The 17,374-nt window shown below is 36.4% G+C and overlaps 1 protein-coding gene across 1 annotated transcript; it reads right to left on the reverse strand.

Annotated features, from left to right (window-relative positions):
- Positions 1–569: 569 nt before the first annotated feature.
- On the reverse strand, positions 570–2,200 carry LOC133798482 (large ribosomal subunit protein uL29). Its single transcript, XM_062236764.1, has 4 exons — positions 2,043–2,200; positions 1,782–1,917; positions 1,541–1,697; positions 570–857 (listed from the first exon to the last, which is right to left on the reverse strand). Exons 1-4 carry the CDS (start codon positions 2,044–2,046, stop codon positions 783–785), a joined length of 372 nt encoding a protein of 123 aa, XP_062092748.1. The 5' UTR covers positions 2,047–2,200; the 3' UTR covers positions 570–782.
- Between the last annotated feature and the right edge of the window lie 15,174 nt (positions 2,201–17,374).

Here is a 17,374-nt window from a genome sequence, read left to right on the forward strand (position 1 = left end):
AGCGTAAATGCAACCTCGGCTTTACGAGGAATTGGTTTAGACAACTATTTTTCTTTAATTCTTTTGCTATTGGCAAACCACACCCACCGAAATTTGGAATTGGGCTTTTCAGCCAGTTCTGCCGCTACAGCAGTTGATACTTCTAATAACGAGCCTTCTTAGACTGAAATTGGACAGCTGATAATCTATTTTTTATTTTTCTAAAGTTAAAAGCCTCGAAATCCATGGGCATGATCTAGCTAATAACGGGCCAGCTAAAAGCATTCTCATTCTCTCTTTAAACTGACTACATGAATGTAAAATTCGTGCTATGCTAATTGAATGGCTTTCGTAATAAAAACTTGATAAAAAGACTTGAAATCCATGAGCATGTTCTAGATACAATTAGATGAGCACAAACTCGACATAAAGTTTGATTAAGATGATGTTGCAGGTTAGTCTAATAATTATGTTAAAGACGATGAGAAAACAAAATGAAAAATGACAGAAAAAAGGCTAAACAGGTATATCATAAACGATTCTGACATACCATATCACATCATAGAAGCAACTTACGCATTCATCAAACATTAGGAAAAAACAAATATTAACTACCAATTTAAAAAAATATATATAACTCAGTTTAGCTTGAGACAAGTCCTCCCCAAGTTACAGAATAAAATTTAACGCAAATTCAGGTCTAGTAACAAAACTATCGAAGAGTGAAGAAAAGACAAAACTTGTCAACCAAATAAGGTCTGTAAACAAAAGATACCATGACCTAAATAGTAATAAAACCAACCCTACACCTTGATGGCGTACTTCCTCATGGGGAAGTAGACTTCCCTCTTCTTTTCCCTTTCAGTCTTCAAAGACAACTGAACAAAGATGGCACATTGTGATAAGATTAGATCAAGAATGAGACACAAAAATTACAGAACAAACACAGAATACACTCCGTACCAAACCTTAATTCATTTCAATTACTAGTAATAAAATGGCAATATCAGCCCAATGCCGTTAATTAGGATGAAGATGACACATCAAATCATATACACTAAAGCAATTAGATAGCATGTAACGAATAGTAGTACTATTCTAAACTTGCTTGGAATCCTTGTATTTTCCATTATGGTGAAAAACAAGGATACTAAATATTCAATAAAAACATTCAGTGGCTATTGTACAATCGAGAAAAATTGGTAAATTATTCCACAATGCCAATTAAACCTTGGTTGAGATGAACAGCTTGAAGTGCAACATATAAAAGTTAAGGACGACTCAACACAACAACATAAAATGACACTGGTATTCAAACAGCCCTTGTGTTACCAAAATAGCAATGGTTGTTTCACTAGGATAAATGCATTAATCTAAGTTACAAATCACATGAGATATACATACAACAGACAAAAAAGGACTAAAGGCCAAAACAATTTCAGATTAAAATAACTAGCATACAATACACAAAAACATACTGAATTACAGAACAGAAAGCAAAAAAACCATAGAAGAACTATATCTGTTCATGTGACAAAAAGAAGTGGAAAGAAGAGGGTACCTGATGCTTTGTAAGCCTTTTGCGAATAGCCCTGGTCTTCTTGGTACGGAGATCGAGTGGCAAGAACTTCTTGTTCTTGTAAACTTCTCTTAGAGCAGCCTTCTGCTTCTGGGATATGACCGTCAATACCTGAGCGATCGATAGCCTCACCACCTTACTGCAAAACCCAAAAGCAGTTCAAATCATAAAATACAGAAACAAACCCAATAAAAAAGCAAAGAAAAGAAGTGAGGAGAAATACATCTTGGAGAGCTTGTTGGGTGCACCGCCGGTGACCTTGGCCACTCGAAGGAGAGCGAGCTCGGCCTTGAGATCCTTAAGCTGTGTCAAAAGGTCTGCCTTGTTCTTCTGCCTCAACTCGTGAACCTTGATTCTCGCTGCCCCATTTCCAAAATCACAGAAATAAAAAATTAAATTAGAAAAAAACCAGAATTTGATTCACGAAACTAGTGATACTTAGTACAAGAGTAGAGTTTTCGGGGTGAGGGGATTGGAGAAGTACCCATTGCTGTGTTTTCCGAGCTTCCAAACGGCGCCTCTCTGACTCTCTCACAGGAAATGAAACCCTAGCGATGAGAGGGGTTACGCTTGGGTTTTATGGGTCTATAAGAGGGATATATAAAGGTCGGCCTAATGCATTAGGTTGGGCTCTAGAATTAGTATCCGCTGGAAAAGACACTATATGGCCCATTTATGGTCGCTAGACCAGCTCCTTTTCTAACAATTTGGGCCAATGATAAAAAATAAAGGGTTTTTTTAAATATGAATTTTTCATGTTATTTACAAAAAATATGGGAATAAATATAAGGAAAATAACTTATATAGCATTTATCTATGGAAAAATACACCCATTTAGCATTTATATGGGAATTAATTTCCATATTTTCATACCTAAAACATAATTGCTGATAGGAATAGGGGTGTTCATTAAGGGTGCACACGGGTCGGATTTTCGGGTTTCGGGTTCATCGGGTTCGGGTTTTGCGGGTTTCGGGTTATGAAAAATGGTACCGAAACCGATCCGAAAATTTCGGATTTTTTCGGGTTCGGGTTCAGTCGGGTTCGGGTTCGGGTGTAATTTCGGGTTTGATGGGCCATTTCTGATTTTGGGCCGAAAATCCCAGATTTGCAAAAATGCCATTTTTTTTTCAAAAATACCATTTTTTTTCTTTGAAAAATATCATTTCTTGGCAGTTTCAGTAGTAGTACTATGTGCGAATATTATCTTATCTTATATTAATACTGTTTGATGAATTTAACTAAGTTGGTAACTAAGAAAACATAATTATGGTTTTTGAAAAATGCCTAACAACTAATTATATTATTTGGACATATTGTTTTTGTTTCTAAAAATGTTTCTTTTTATTTTTTGTTTTGTCTTTTTTTCCTACCATATTTATTTTTCTTTTTCATTATCTTAGTTACATATATATAAATCAACATTATTCTTTTTTTTTAGAGAAAAACTATAATTTAAAACATTTTTATGTCTTTTTTTATATATAAAAAATTATAAAAACAGATTGTTGAGATATGATCATGATCTCTTAACAATATTTTTCTATTGAACATTTTTTTCTATAATTAATAGAGTTTTTTTCTACTTTGTGTTAAAATTATTAAATCTATTGTAAAAAATAAATTGAATAAACTTATTAAAATATTTAATTGAAAAATTAAGATAAAATTATATAATTTAATTTTATAAAATAAAAGAACAAAAACCTATTGGTTCTAAGAAAATTAATGAGAAAAAAGAATAGTATTCAGCATTGAAAGAATAATGCTAATTAATAAGTACAAAATTAATTATCTCTAAAGAAACTAAGCACGTTTTGATATTTCTCAGTAAAAAACAAAGGGATCATGAGTAAATATCGACCCGCCACCAGCAGTTGTTGAAAATAATTTACACGAATATACATGTACATATATATACACATAACTAGTTGATGAACCACATAAAAAAACATACTATCTGTTTGATATGAATATAACATATCCTATATATAAGTAACATCTTAAGATAGCTAACGTAAACATCAAATCAATAAACCCCCTCCTATCTTTTTCAGGAAAATAAAAACATAGAAACGAAAGATAAAATAACCAAAGACCAATCAAAGAGAAGCTCACTAGGAACGCCTTGAATGGCCATCTATAAATACATGTTAAGCCACCAAGATTTCTACAAGGAAACACATTAGAGCAAAGTAGTTCAATAATTGACTATTTTCTACTTTTAAAAAGAGAGTGATAATATTAAGATATTAAGAAAAAACTGCAACCATAAATAAACAACGATAAAATCCATAAACTTTAAGTACATAACTAGTTGACCACAAAACCAAAATAAAGTCCATAAGTCGTCTACAACCATAAACATTAAATTAAGTCTATAAAAGTTCAAAATACATGACCAGCAAAAGTCCATGCCCTTTCCTTCTTTCCTTTCCTTCATTCCTTTCAAAATTCAAATAAGAAAAATTAGTAAAGAAAAGAAATCAAGGATAATAAATAACATAAAGGCAGGTAGGCATGAATAAATTCTTACAAGCAATTGCAATTCTTTTAATTTGTAGATTGTTGTGCAGCAGATGCAGATGAGGCTGAAGACTGAAAATTGACGGAGGATGAAGCTGGCCCAGGCCCAGCACTTGTAGGATCATTGGTCATCTCTACAAATGTTTTTAATATAAAAGATAAATATTAGATTATAAAAAAACATTCACACACTTAAAATAAATATTAAAATGTATTAAACTGCCTGACTCAAGATACTCTGATGTTTGAAGCGCTTCTTCTTCTTCCATATATTCTCGAGTTATGATGGGTTGATGTGATCCGCTCCACCAGTTATTGAGACAAATTAATGCTTCGACCATCCTTGGGCTTAGTGAGCTTCTAAAAGGATCTAAAATTCGACCTCCTATAGAAAATGCCGCCTCAGAAGCAACGGTGGTAACTGGTATAGCTAACACATCACGAGCCATGAGTGACAAGATCTTGTACTTGCACCCACTACTAGCCCACCATCCCAAAACATCAAAATTCTCAGTTGGTCGCTCAGGTTCCTCTTCCAAATATTTATCGACCTCATTTTTTGTCACTCCATCATCCTTTTCCAATCTTCGTGCCACAAACTCATCATGCAAATTTCGTGACTTCTTGTTGGCACTAGGTCGACCACTAACAGGCATGACAAATGTGGATGAAGAACTAACAATAAAGGTTGATTGTAGCTGAGTCATAGATGCCGATAGATGAAGACTTGATGCTGTCTCATTATATTGATCAAACATTGCCCGCATTGTCTTCTCTACCTTTTTCACCATCTCTTTGCACGCCATCTCATCATAAGTAGCACTAAAGCAATGACTGAGATAGTCAAGCTTGTATCTTGGGTCAAGGACCAAGGCAATTAGAAGTGTCTCATTGCAATTATCAAGTTTTCCCCAATACTTGTCATACTTTAGTTTCATGCTAATTGCCATTGTCCTCAATAACTCATTATCATCATCATCAGCTATTAAGTCACACAGTTCTTGTTGCATATTGGAGATCTCAATGAAGTACTTATTAGCAGTAACATAAGTAGACCCACTAAACTTTAATGTTACTTCGTAAAAAGTCTCCAAAAACCTCAAAAACACTGAAGCATTTTCCCAATCATCAACAGTAGGGGGCCCCTCCTTTGGTATTCCATTTTTGTCAACCTCATCAAAATAATTCATATAATTAGCATCTCTTTTCATCCTATCAAATGCCTTCCAAAATTTCATTGCACAATTGAGCATTAGATATGTGGAGTTCCATCTTGTTGGGACATCTAAACACAAAAGTCCTTTACATTCAATCTTTTCCTGTATGACACGCTCCTTAAAAAATTTTAGCCTAGCAGGAGAAGACCTAACGAACCTCACAGCATTTCTAATTGCTGCAATTGACCCATGTTTTTCCTTCAACCCTTCAGTGACAATTAGATTCACAATATGAGCGCAACACCTCATATGTAAAAACTTTCCATCCAAAATTAGGCCTCGCTCTTTCTCCTTGAATTGTTGCCTCAAGTATCTAATGGCAACATCATTAGACGAAGCATTGTCTACCGTAATGGTAAACAACTTAGAGATGCCCCAATCTAAAAGACATAAGTCGATCTCATGGCCAATGGTTTCCCCTTTGTGATCTACCACTTGGCAAAAATTGATAATTCTTTTCTGATACTCCCAAGAATTATCAATCCAATGAGCAGTGATGACCATGTAATTCAAATTTTGAATGGAAGTCCAAGTATCGGTAGTAATTGATATCCTCTCACGACTCAAAATATTTTTCAATGTTGCCTTCTCCTCCTTATATAACTTCAATACATCTCTAGCAATAGTCATTCGAGAAGGGATCTCAAACCGAGGTTGGAGTGTTTTGACAAATCTTTTGAACCCTTCACCCTCAACATGTCTAAATGGCAACTCATCCAACACAATATATTGTGTGAGGGCTACCCTACAAGCTTCTTTGTTATAAGCTACCGCTACTAAGTTTGTCTCCCCCTCTTTCCCTCCCTTTACATTCTGAAAGCTTAAAGTCTTTTGTCTCTGCTCATCAATCTTATACGGACTTAGGTCGCATACTTTCTTAAAATGGTTCCACAAATGACTGGTCCCATGTTTTCTACTGTCACACAAGAAGTCAGACCCACAATAATTACATATGCACTTGGGGGGAGGAGACTCTTCGTTAGGATCTGTCGAGGGTGGAGGAGAATCTTCCTTAGTAAAATGATCCCAAATAGATGACCATTTTCCCTTTGTTTTCCCGGTACTACTAGCACTAGGGATGGGGGGAGGTCTAACCCTCTTTCTACTAGCTCTAGTTTTTCTACCCTGATCAGTAGGAGGAGTAGGGTTTTCAGTTTGAGTGAGAGGTGGTTGATCTTGAGCATCTATTGGGGGAAGAGTTTCATCTACCTCATCAATATCCATTACCTAACAAATCAATAGAAATTCAAGTAATTGTTATTGCTAGACAAAAGAAGATACTATAAACACAAAACACCCACTGATATACACACAAAACACACTCGTGATGCAAAACCATGAAATGAAACTGCTTCCCATCCCAACAATGAGTTTTCCATCACAGAGCCAAAAACATGTAAATCACAGAGACCTAATGTTGTAAACCTTCGGACATTAAGTAAACATCCTATAACTTATAAGCCCTCAAAGATTATAGTTATAAATTTCAGAAAAATTAAAAATTCATTAAAAACCAATCACATCTTCAAGGTTGAAATTGAAATATCATCACTTCAACCACCACCAACAGCAAATATAGACAGCATAATAATAATAATAATAATAATAATAATAATAATAATAATAATAATAATGATAATACAAAAAACAGCAACAACAACAGCAGCATTAAATGAAATCAAGGCATAAATCAATACAAAACATTTTCATCAGGCATTAGTCAAATGAAATCAAGGCATTAGACAAATAACCGAAACCGAAACTGCCTAAGCCTATAACATATATATATATTATATATACATATATATTATATATTATATATACATATATATATACTAAATAAATGTAACATCCGACCGCACTTCCTTACAGCAGATCTTGGCAATCCAAAATACAATTTTGACAGAAGCAATCCTAAACCCACCTAGCCCAATAAATTCTAATCCCCAATTTTGTGGGTCTAACAAGAAATGAAGGGGTTTCCAATGGAGAAATATAGAGCTCGTTCATTCAATGGGATTTAAGAAAAAAAATACATGAAATTAAAGGAAAATAGAAAATAAGCTTACCGAAACTGCCTAAGCCTATAACATATATATATATTATATATTATATATACATATATATATACTAAATAAATGTAAATATATGTACTGTGCTTACCGGACCGATGTGAGGCGAGGCGAGGCGTGTTGCGCCGCTGGTGGTGACCAGTGGTGCCGCCGCGTGAGAGCTGAGGGAGGCGAGGCGAGGGAGGCTCCGGGCTCGTCTCGAAGGGTTGGGTGGGTCGGCGGCAGGCAAGGCAGTGGCTGGCTGGCATGCACTCGGCTTCTCTGCTGAAGCTTGAACCAAAGGAGGAGAGAAGAGGACGACGAGGGTGGGAGGCTCTAGTCTGGGGGGCTGGGCTGCCGCTTGAACGAAGGAGAAGATGAAGAACGAAAAAAAAAAGGGGTCGGGTAAAGTTTTTTTTTAGGGTTAAATTCAATTCTTCTTTCTTTCAGTTCAAATTTTGATTATATTTAATATTTATTTTTATTTTTTTTTTTAAAAAAAATTCAGTCGAGTTTCGGGTTACACCCGAACCCGACAGTACATATATTGCAAACCCGAATCCGACCCGATTTTTTCGGGTTCGGGTCGGGTTAAACCCGATTTTGTCGGTTTTTCGAAAAAAACGGATTCTCCGGGTTCGGGTTTTGCGGGTTTTCGGGTTTTGCGGGTTAAATGTGCACCCCTAGTGTTCATGATTTGGTTTGGTATGAAGTTTCAATTTTTTTAGAACCAAATCAGCATAGCAATTTTTTTTTAAATGCAAAACAAAATTAAATAAATTAAGGGTTCGTTTGGTAAAATTTTTGTTTTTGAAATTTTTAAACACAAAAATAGAAATATTATTTTATTTTTGTTTCTTTATTTTTAAAAAATAAAAATATGTTTAGTAATTATTTTTGTTTTTTGTTTTTAAAAAAAAAATTAATAAACGTGTTTGATAACTTTTATTTTTATTTTTTATTTAACAATATAAGGTGTTATTTTGAAGAAGAGAAGAAAAAAAAAGTAAAGAAAAATTGAAAACTGTTTAAAAAAAATTGAAAGTGAAAAAATTTTATTTTCTAAATTTAATAAATTTTAATTAAAATTTACAAAAAATAATAAATAAAAATAGAGTTACCAAACACATTTTATGTTTAATTTTCAAAATTTTAATTAATTAAATAAAAAAACTATTTTTTAAGTGTTATCAAACTACACCTAAATGTTTAACCAAACCACTTAAAACGGGTTGGTTTGGTTCGGAACCATGGTTTGGACTGTATGATTGTTTCAAATTATGTTAAGCGAGTGTTCTATTTTTTACTTGAGTTTTTTTTAACTTTTCAAAGTATATAATTTATTTAGCCTAACAAATAACAAGTAAATAACACATAATAACAATAAAAAAAAACATTCTCAAAACAAAACATAAAGTCCATAATTGTTTAGTGTCCACAGTCCTTAGTCTCACTCAAACCATAATAAGAATACAATGAAAATAAATATAAACAATATAAAATTAACAAACTAATACACTAGATTAACAAGACATAAACTAGTGTACAAAAAACAAAAATGACATCATACAAATATACCAAATCAAAGAACCAACAACCTAAACTACTAAATTGACAACACATAAAGTATTACAATACATATTAGTTCAATAATATAATTATCTTAACAAAACATATAATTAAATCTAAAAATATCATTAAGCTGATATCAATCATCAACTATTATTAATGTTTTTAGGATTTTAAGTTTTTTTTTATTGATTATATTTATTATATAAAAAATAAAAGTAAAAACATAACTAGACTAGTTTGGTTTGGTTTGAACTAGCATAAATATTGTTGGAACCAGGACCAGACCATAAATGAAGAAAACGGTCCAGATTCTTTTGGTCTGAATTTGGTGGTTTGGTTTAGAATGGTTGGCGTTTGTAATCGCAGTTTACGGATTTTATGAACAACCATGGTTGACTAGCTTTTTCGCTAACAACTAATTAAATAAAAGCTTAAAGAAATATAGGAGACGTGGAGATTTACGTGGTTCAGGATATTAATTAACCTTAGTTCATGAGGGTTCAAGCTGCTGTGGAATTTCAAGCAGCGTTTTTGCAATACTCTAAATACAAAAATCTTAGATCATTTACAATGTGTGCCCCAGCCATATTTATAGATGGATGGGAATAATTAATTATCTAATGAGGAGTAATTGTAATTATTCATTTAATAGAGTATTGAATGAACAAGAAATAATATATTCCAATAGTTAATATGTTGGTGGGCCCAAGCGTATCACAACAGGCTCAATTACGAGGTTTCAACCCACTACTTTTTGGGGTAGCACTTCCCTAACAGCGTCAGGGGGTAGCTGCACATTTTCCCATGTTAGACTACGTCGTGAGACATCATGTTTGTCGCTTGTACGGAGTCGACACCACGACTTATGCAATAGTAAAATGTTTGACGGCTGCTTGTGGTCCAAGGTCGTCACGCTTGACACCTAGCATCCTACTCTAGGCCCGGGGGACGGATCTTGCAGGCTTCGAGGACTTGAATGGAGGAGAAGATCAAGAGGGACTATAGCTTCCCAAAACTCCTAATAAGGATTAATATGTTGATGAGTGTGCCTGGAGGGCATAATTGAAAATTAGGTGATTTTGATTGAATATATATGTTATTATGTGGATTATGTGAGTTATATTATGATATGACTGTTTATGTATGTTTATGGGTATTAAATGTGCTTATAGGCCTGCTTTTGTTAAAAATGATCATTTTCGTAATTTTGACCTGTTGAGGGTATAACTGTAATTTTATATGTTATGTGCTTGAAACCAAATTATTATGTGGATATATTTGTGATATTCGGCAGGAGTCGATCATTTCGAGTAATTTAGCGGAAAAGTCAGAACGGGGATTAATACTCGGCTTGGGTTGAGCCAAGGGGTATTTTGGTAATTTTACACACTTCAGGATTTATTGATAAATGAATGTATTTGATGGGAAAGAAATTTTATTGGATGATTGGTTGTTTAATTTGGATATTAGGGATGTAATTTGAGGTTTAGTGGGAATTTAGGCTAATGACCAAAATGCCCTTAAGGGACTAATTGAAGGTAATTTATGCTAGGGCCAAAATGGTCATTTGATCTATTTGATATAAAAATTGGCTAAGTGTGGAGCATTTGTTAGGGTTTTATGCCCTAATTAAAACTCAAATTTCTTTGTAATCTCATTTATTATTAATAAAATAATAAAAATCATTTTTTGACTTGGTCAATCACTTTGCTCACATGTGTTTATTTTCATGATTATTTGTTTAATATAAACTTCTATTAAATCTCAAGCATATAGTTAATCATATTTATAGTGATGTAATCACAGTGGAATATAAATATGATTATATGTTCAAAATAAGTTAGTCCTAAGATTAGTCAGTGCACAGGATTTACACTGACTTGCCAATCTACAATATGATCTACTTACACATTGTAGTGTTATGATCTTTCCAGAACATTAACAAAGTAGATAAGATCAGATGTATTTGTTACATCGGACTAGACCTGTAACGACCCAAAATCACTAATAAGGCTTAAGGGCCTTGATTAGTGCGCTGGGAAGGCATAATTTGCTTAGGTGTGAATTTATTGACTTAATGCGTGATTATATGATAAGCATGCTTGTATGATTATATGAATGTAAATGTGGTTAAATGTTATATCTGTGAGAACCACATTATTATGTGGGTAGATTTGCAGCGTGCGACTTGAGGCGATCCTAGGGAGCCAGCTAGCGGGAAGTCACAACGGGGCTTAATATTTGACTGTGGATAAGTCAGGGGTATTTTAGGTATCGGGTAGTTATTTAGAATATCGGGTTATGGAAATAAATATATGGAGATATATTTGAGGATAGAAAGCTTAGGCGGGAATATTGGGGAAATTTACCGTTTTGCCCTCGGGGACGTTTCCGGTACCCCGAGCCTCGGGATTGACTTAACTGGCTAGGATTAGACTAAGTTAATGAAAAGCAGAAGAATAAAAACACAAACCGACCTTCTCAGCTCTTCTCTTCTCTTCTCTTCTCTTCCTTCTCGTTTCACTTTCAAGAGACTACAGAAAATTCAGGGAAAATTAGTTGGAATCTAGTGATTTGGGCTGGAAACTTGTTGGTTGAATCTAGTGCTCAGCTAAGGGAACTCAACCAAGATTAAGGTAAGGGCTGAATCATACCTCTGAGCATTTGAATTTTGAGTTTTGGCTGGGTATTAAGGGTGTTTATGGTTTTGTTGTTTAAGGGTTGAATTAAAACTGAGAAGCTTGGATTTTAGCTCAGGAATTTGTCAAGAAAGTGGTTCAGCAAAGAAGGTAAACTTCAACTCGTAATTTAGAGGTTTAAATTTGAGTATTGCATGACTGGTTTTGGTGTTTTGAGTTGCTGGGTTTCATAAATCAAAAATGGAATTTTAGTAGGTTTTTAAGCTGGATTTCTGTTAGATTAAGTTGTTAGAATCATGTTAAAAGTTTTGTGATTAATGGGTTTTGAATTAGGGTGCTTTGGGATGGTTTTGGATGGGGTTGGGATGCTAGAAATGGTGGATTTTCTGGGCACGAAGGAGAGGGTCGCGACTCTGTTCTAGAGCGTTGCGACCCTACGAAGCAAGAGAGCCAGGGAGGCTCGGCCAAGGGAGAGCGCCGCGGCGCCATTGGGCAGGGCCGCGGCGCGTGTCTACTTGCTGGGGGCCTTGGGCTCTGTTTTAGGGGTGGGTCGCAGCTAGGTTTCAAGGGCCGCAGCCCTTAGGTACATTTTTTATCATTTGGCGATTTTAAGCGCGGGAATCTAACCTAGGGTGCTCGGGGTCGATTTCACCACCGTGCTTGGTGGAATTCGATGTCCCTGGAAGCTAGTATTGTACCTAAAAACCTTTATTTGAATATTAATGGAATCCATTACCTTGGTTGTGACTAAGTGTTAAAGCTAGGGCTCGGGAAACGGATCGTGCTCGAGGAATGTCACTCATAATCAGTGAACGTAGAAATTAAAGGTGAGAAAATTGCACCCGGTTGTATATTTGTAATGGGACTAAGGGCTCCCTAATATGTATGCTTGAAAGGATGGTATTACGCCATGTAAACAGTGAACCAACGGCCTAAGAGTGCCAAGGGTTACACTAGCGCACAGGGCGCAGCTTGGCCACTGGAAGTCGAGGATAGCTTATTATGCACTAAGCTCGGTTTAAGCGGGCCGGAGTCAGTGGGGTAAATAGAGGGTGCGGCCTAAGTTTTCAGCCCTGAATATTATGTGACCTGATTATTATGTGTGATTAGTTGCGTCATTGGTTCTGAATAGGTGCTGAGTAGTTAATGTGGAATATTAAATGTTTGATCATGCTTAAAGGATTGATTATCTGTTATTATTGTTTGCGTTACATATTATGTTTTCTTGCTGGGCCTTGGCTCACGGGTGCTACGTGGTGTAGGTAAAGGCAAGGGCAAACTTGACCAGCCCTGACTCGGAGAGCTCTGTGAGCTGAATGTACATGACCAGCTGCTCAGTCGCCACGGTTGGGGGAAAGGCAGGAACATGAGAACCAAAAATGTCTGTTTTGCCTTAGAATGGCTGATGGTTGTCTGTATTTTGGATATTCTGTAAACCAACTTTTAAACACTGTTTCTTTTTGGGATCCCATGTGTAAAACTGTTTAGTTATATAAAGTGTAACTTTTGAGACCAAAACCTTTTTAACCCTAGCAAATTCTTGGTTAGTGACACGTTTTTAACTAAAAGACTTGATTAGCAAGTCCTGCACCTTTACAAGTACACAGTGTAGTGGTCTTGGCTATCCAGGGCGTTACAGGACCGATATTGACAGTTGATAGGATAAGTAAATATATTGTTATTAACTATTCTAGTCATATTGTATAGTTGACCATAGGTCAATTCAATCTCAATTCTGAGCGGTTAGTATTCTAACTGATTATATTATTTGAGTTCTTTGACTTGTTCGTTACCAGCTTACCCTACGGACTAGCCCATACTTACATCTTGAGAACTCGGTAGTATAATTGAGTGGGAATGTTAATCATAGATATGAACATCTATGGCTTCTGATGAAGAAGTGAAACGATGGTTTCTTTTAGTTTGGTTCAAGGTGTTAAATGATAGAAATCTCATTTCAGTAATTTTTCTTTCTGTTAAATGATAGTTTAGTTTGGTTCAAGGTGTTAAATGTTAAATGATAGTTTTTCTTTCTGGGCAAAAAAAAAAGATGCATGACTATGATTTAAGCATGTTATATGACCATGTGTATTATGTTATGTGATAATTATGCTATGTGATTTGTACCGCGTGGGTGTGGTGGTATCAGTGTGATGCACGTGCCGAGACGGTCCTAGGAGGCTAGATAATGGTAACTGGTGATTTGGTAACTTGTGTAACTGTTAGTAACCATAGAGAGTAACAGGTTTTGTTGGAAAAGTGGTAGAACTGTAAAGTAAGTAAAAGACAAGTGTGCCCTTGAGGTTTAGTTAGAAAATGATATTTGAGGAGGGCTAAAATGGTCTTTTGGCAGTGGTATAGATGTCTTTGGCTTAGGGAAAAGGATATACACGATTCTTTTATGCTAAGTATAACTGAAGTTAAGACTTGGAAGGCTAGAAAGATCAAGAAGGAAAGGGAGAATCAAGAACCTAGGAAGCAAAGTGGAGGAGGAGCTGAACTGTGATCTTTGAGGCTAGTAAAGGGCTTAAGGGTGTGGAATCAATCATATATCAAGGTTTATACTGAGGTGAGGACTTGGTCCCTGTTTTGTTAAGTTCTGAATTTGGTTTTTGAAAGAATTAAAAAGATAGCCATGGCTTGCCTTGCATGGAATTCAGCTGGTTTGCTAAGGTGGAATTCAGCTCAAAGCTTGGATTGGAGGAAGCTCAAGTTGAATTTCTGATTGAGGTAAGGGTATTAAATATGTTTGCAATCTCATAGCTGTTATGGTTTAAGGATTTAGAGGTCTGGTTTGTACTTTACTCAAGTTTTGGTTTAAGTGTTTGAATCTGAAACTTAAGTGTGAATTCTGAGAATAGTTGTGTAATTGAGTTAGATTATGATGTTTATAGGTTGAGGTATGATCTAATTGGGGTTTTGAGTTGGTTTTGGGGCTTAGGTAGGAGTTTGGGGTGATTTGGAATGATTTGGGTTCGGGAAAAACGCAGGGGGAAAACCCAGATTTCTGGGCTCGCGAAGGAGCGTCGCGGCTCTGTTCTTGCGCGCCACGGCGCGAGGCTGTTTCTGGGCAGAGCAAGTTCTCTGACTTGTTGGGCGCCGTGGCTCTAACTTGCTGGGTGCCGCGGCCCTATAGGGCTGCGCCGCGGCGCTAGGCCAATTTCAGAACATGGGATTTTGCAATTTTGAGCCTTTGCTCCGGGGGTTCGGGGGATGTCTTCGGTGCATTGTTTTAGGGATTTGGGGAGTTCCGAGAGTGTGGGATTGGTTCCGGGAAGTAGTTTTGGATTTATTAGTGACAAGGATGTTTCATTTGTGTTGTGACTAGGTCTTTGGAGAGGCTCGGGGTAGAGGACCGTGCTCGCGGCTTCGTGGCATCAGAAACTAGTAAATTGAAAGGTAAGAAAACTGCACCCGGTTGTAAGATTGTGATGGGACTAAGTGCTTCCAAAAGTTATATCGTGTCATTGTTGGTATTACGCCATGGGACATGTAAAAGCGGTCTAAGAGTACCGTACATGATTTAAGCGCACAGGGCGCGGATTGGCCACTGGGAGCCAGGAACAACGGGATAACAGAGGGAGCAGCCTGAGGGCGCTAGCCCTGGTTATCGTTTGTGAATTGTGAATGTTATGAACTGAAATGCCTAGTATGTGGAATACTTGATTATATTGGCTGATGATATATCTGAGTTTATGTGATGCAATGTGAGTTATTGACTTGTCTGTTAATTGTTCATGCTTTGTTGTTGTTGTGTTTTCTTGCTGGGCCTTGGCTCACGGGTGCTACGTGGTGCAGGTAAAGGCAAGGGCAAGCTGGACCAAGCCTGAGGTGGAGAGCTCCGAGGTGGAATGTACATAGCCAGCGGTTCGATCGCCACGGTCGAGGAGTGGATCAGGACAGGGATCACCTAACAGCTTATTTTGCCTTAGTATGGCCGGTTGTTGTAAATAAACCTTGGGTCTTTTGTAAACGGTCTTTGAACTTGATATTTTTGGGATCCCATGTAACGGATGATACTTTTTAATGAAAATGTGGCTTTTGAGACCAAAACGCTTTTAACCCTAGTTCCTTTATAGTTTTATCAACACGATTTTATTTACATGACTTGTTTAGCAAGTCTGACACTTTATAAACATACAGTGTAACGGTCTTGGCTATCCAGGGCGTTACAGAGAAAGCTAGTGAGAAAGTCACAATGGGACCCAGACTTGACTCGGGGTGAGTCTAGAGGTATATTGGATATTTAGCACATTACTGGGATATTTGGTAATGTGAATGATTATTTGATGATATATTGGGAGTTAGTGAGATCAGGGGGAAATTCTGGGAGTTTTGACTATTTTACCCCGAGGGGCGTTTTTGGGACCCCTCGTTAGGATTTGCTTGAGGTTACTTAGGCTCGAAGTAACCTGTCAGAATTATAAAAGAATGTTCATAACGTTCTCTCTCTCTCTCCCGTTCCCTTTTCGACACCCGTTCGCATTTTCGAAGGAAACTCGAGTTTTAAGACTCAGATTCAAGCAAGGATCGAGGCATAGCAATTCTAGGGAAGATTAGAAGCTTATTACCCAGAGGATTTATTTCGGAAACGACTTAATTGGAGGTAATTTGAGTTTTAAGTTTTAAGTTTTTGAGTTTTTAAGCTTTGATTGGATTTTGCGTTTTGATGAGTTCTTGGATGGATTGAGACTTGGGTTTTCATGGTTTTGGGAAATTAGGATGTTTGGGAACTTTGATTTTGAGATTTGGATATGTTTGGACAGGTTTTTGGAGGATTTTAAATGGGAAAAAAACGAAGGAAATGGCTAAATTCGTGGGCAAGTTGGGACCTTGTTCTAGCAAGTCGCGACCTAAATGAACCCAGAGCCAGGAGGAATCTGCCTGGGGGGCGCGCCACGACTCAAGAGGACCAAGTCGCGACCCGCAACCTGAAGCCCAGGCAGAGGGCTCTCTCTCAGGGAGGCAAGTCTCGACCCTCAGGGCCAAGTCGCAACCTGCCTGTATAGTTTTGCCCAGATTTGGTTTTTAGTCGTGGGAACTTAACTCTAAGGGCTTGGGATCGATCCTACCACCTATTTTGGTAGGATTCGACGTTCCGGAGGGTAGGACTCGGTCCAGCAGTATTTATTTACTCATTTTTTATGGGATTTTATATTATGGTTGTGACTAGGTTGTCGTTAGGGGCTTGGAACAGGATCGTGCTTGAGGGTCATTTATTGGTAACCTGTGCTTGGACCAAAGGTAAGAAAACTGCACCCAGTATGTATTGCATGTGATACATGTGATTATGGCATGACATGAATGTGAAATATGGAACTGATCAGAGCTTGAGTCTTTGTAAATGTGCATGATTATGATTACATTTGTGATCGTTGAGTAAGCATGTTGAATGCTGATACAGATTTTTCTACCGCAAGTGTACGGTGTATTGCAATATAGTTTTAATTTAAAAGATGTCGAACCCACATGGATTAAATGTTAAATTCACTAATTACTATTACTTTTAAGTCTATAATTTTAATTAGAAAATTCAACAAATAAATCAAACAATAAAATAAAGAAAATGAAATAACAAAATAATAAAAGCTAATGATCTTGGAAAGTGATTAGATAAAAGATAAATGTACTAGAGTAATGATTTCACTATTTAATTATGAACATGGTTTCTTTATTATCCTAATTAGTTCTCCTCATTTGTAGTTTCTAGAAATCTAATATAATGCATCTATCTTTCTCAAGCATATATGCAATTAATCTCAATTAATCAATATGATATCTCTATTCGCTATTAATTAATCAACACATCAT

This window comes from Humulus lupulus, chromosome 8 (genome assembly GCF_963169125.1).
Source record: "Humulus lupulus chromosome 8, drHumLupu1.1, whole genome shotgun sequence".
Lineage (NCBI taxonomy): Eukaryota > Viridiplantae > Streptophyta > Magnoliopsida > Rosales > Cannabaceae > Humulus > Humulus lupulus.

Coding starts and splice junctions, on each gene's coding strand:
- LOC133798482 (XM_062236764.1), bottom strand. Junction 1,698..1,781: donor CCCAACAAGCTCTCCAAGAT/GTATTTCTCCTC, acceptor TGGGTTTTGCAG/TAAGGTGGTGAGGCTATCGA. Junction 858..1,540: donor AAAGGCTTACAAAGCATCAG/GTACCCTCTTCT, acceptor ATCTTTGTTCAG/TTGTCTTTGAAGACTGAAAG.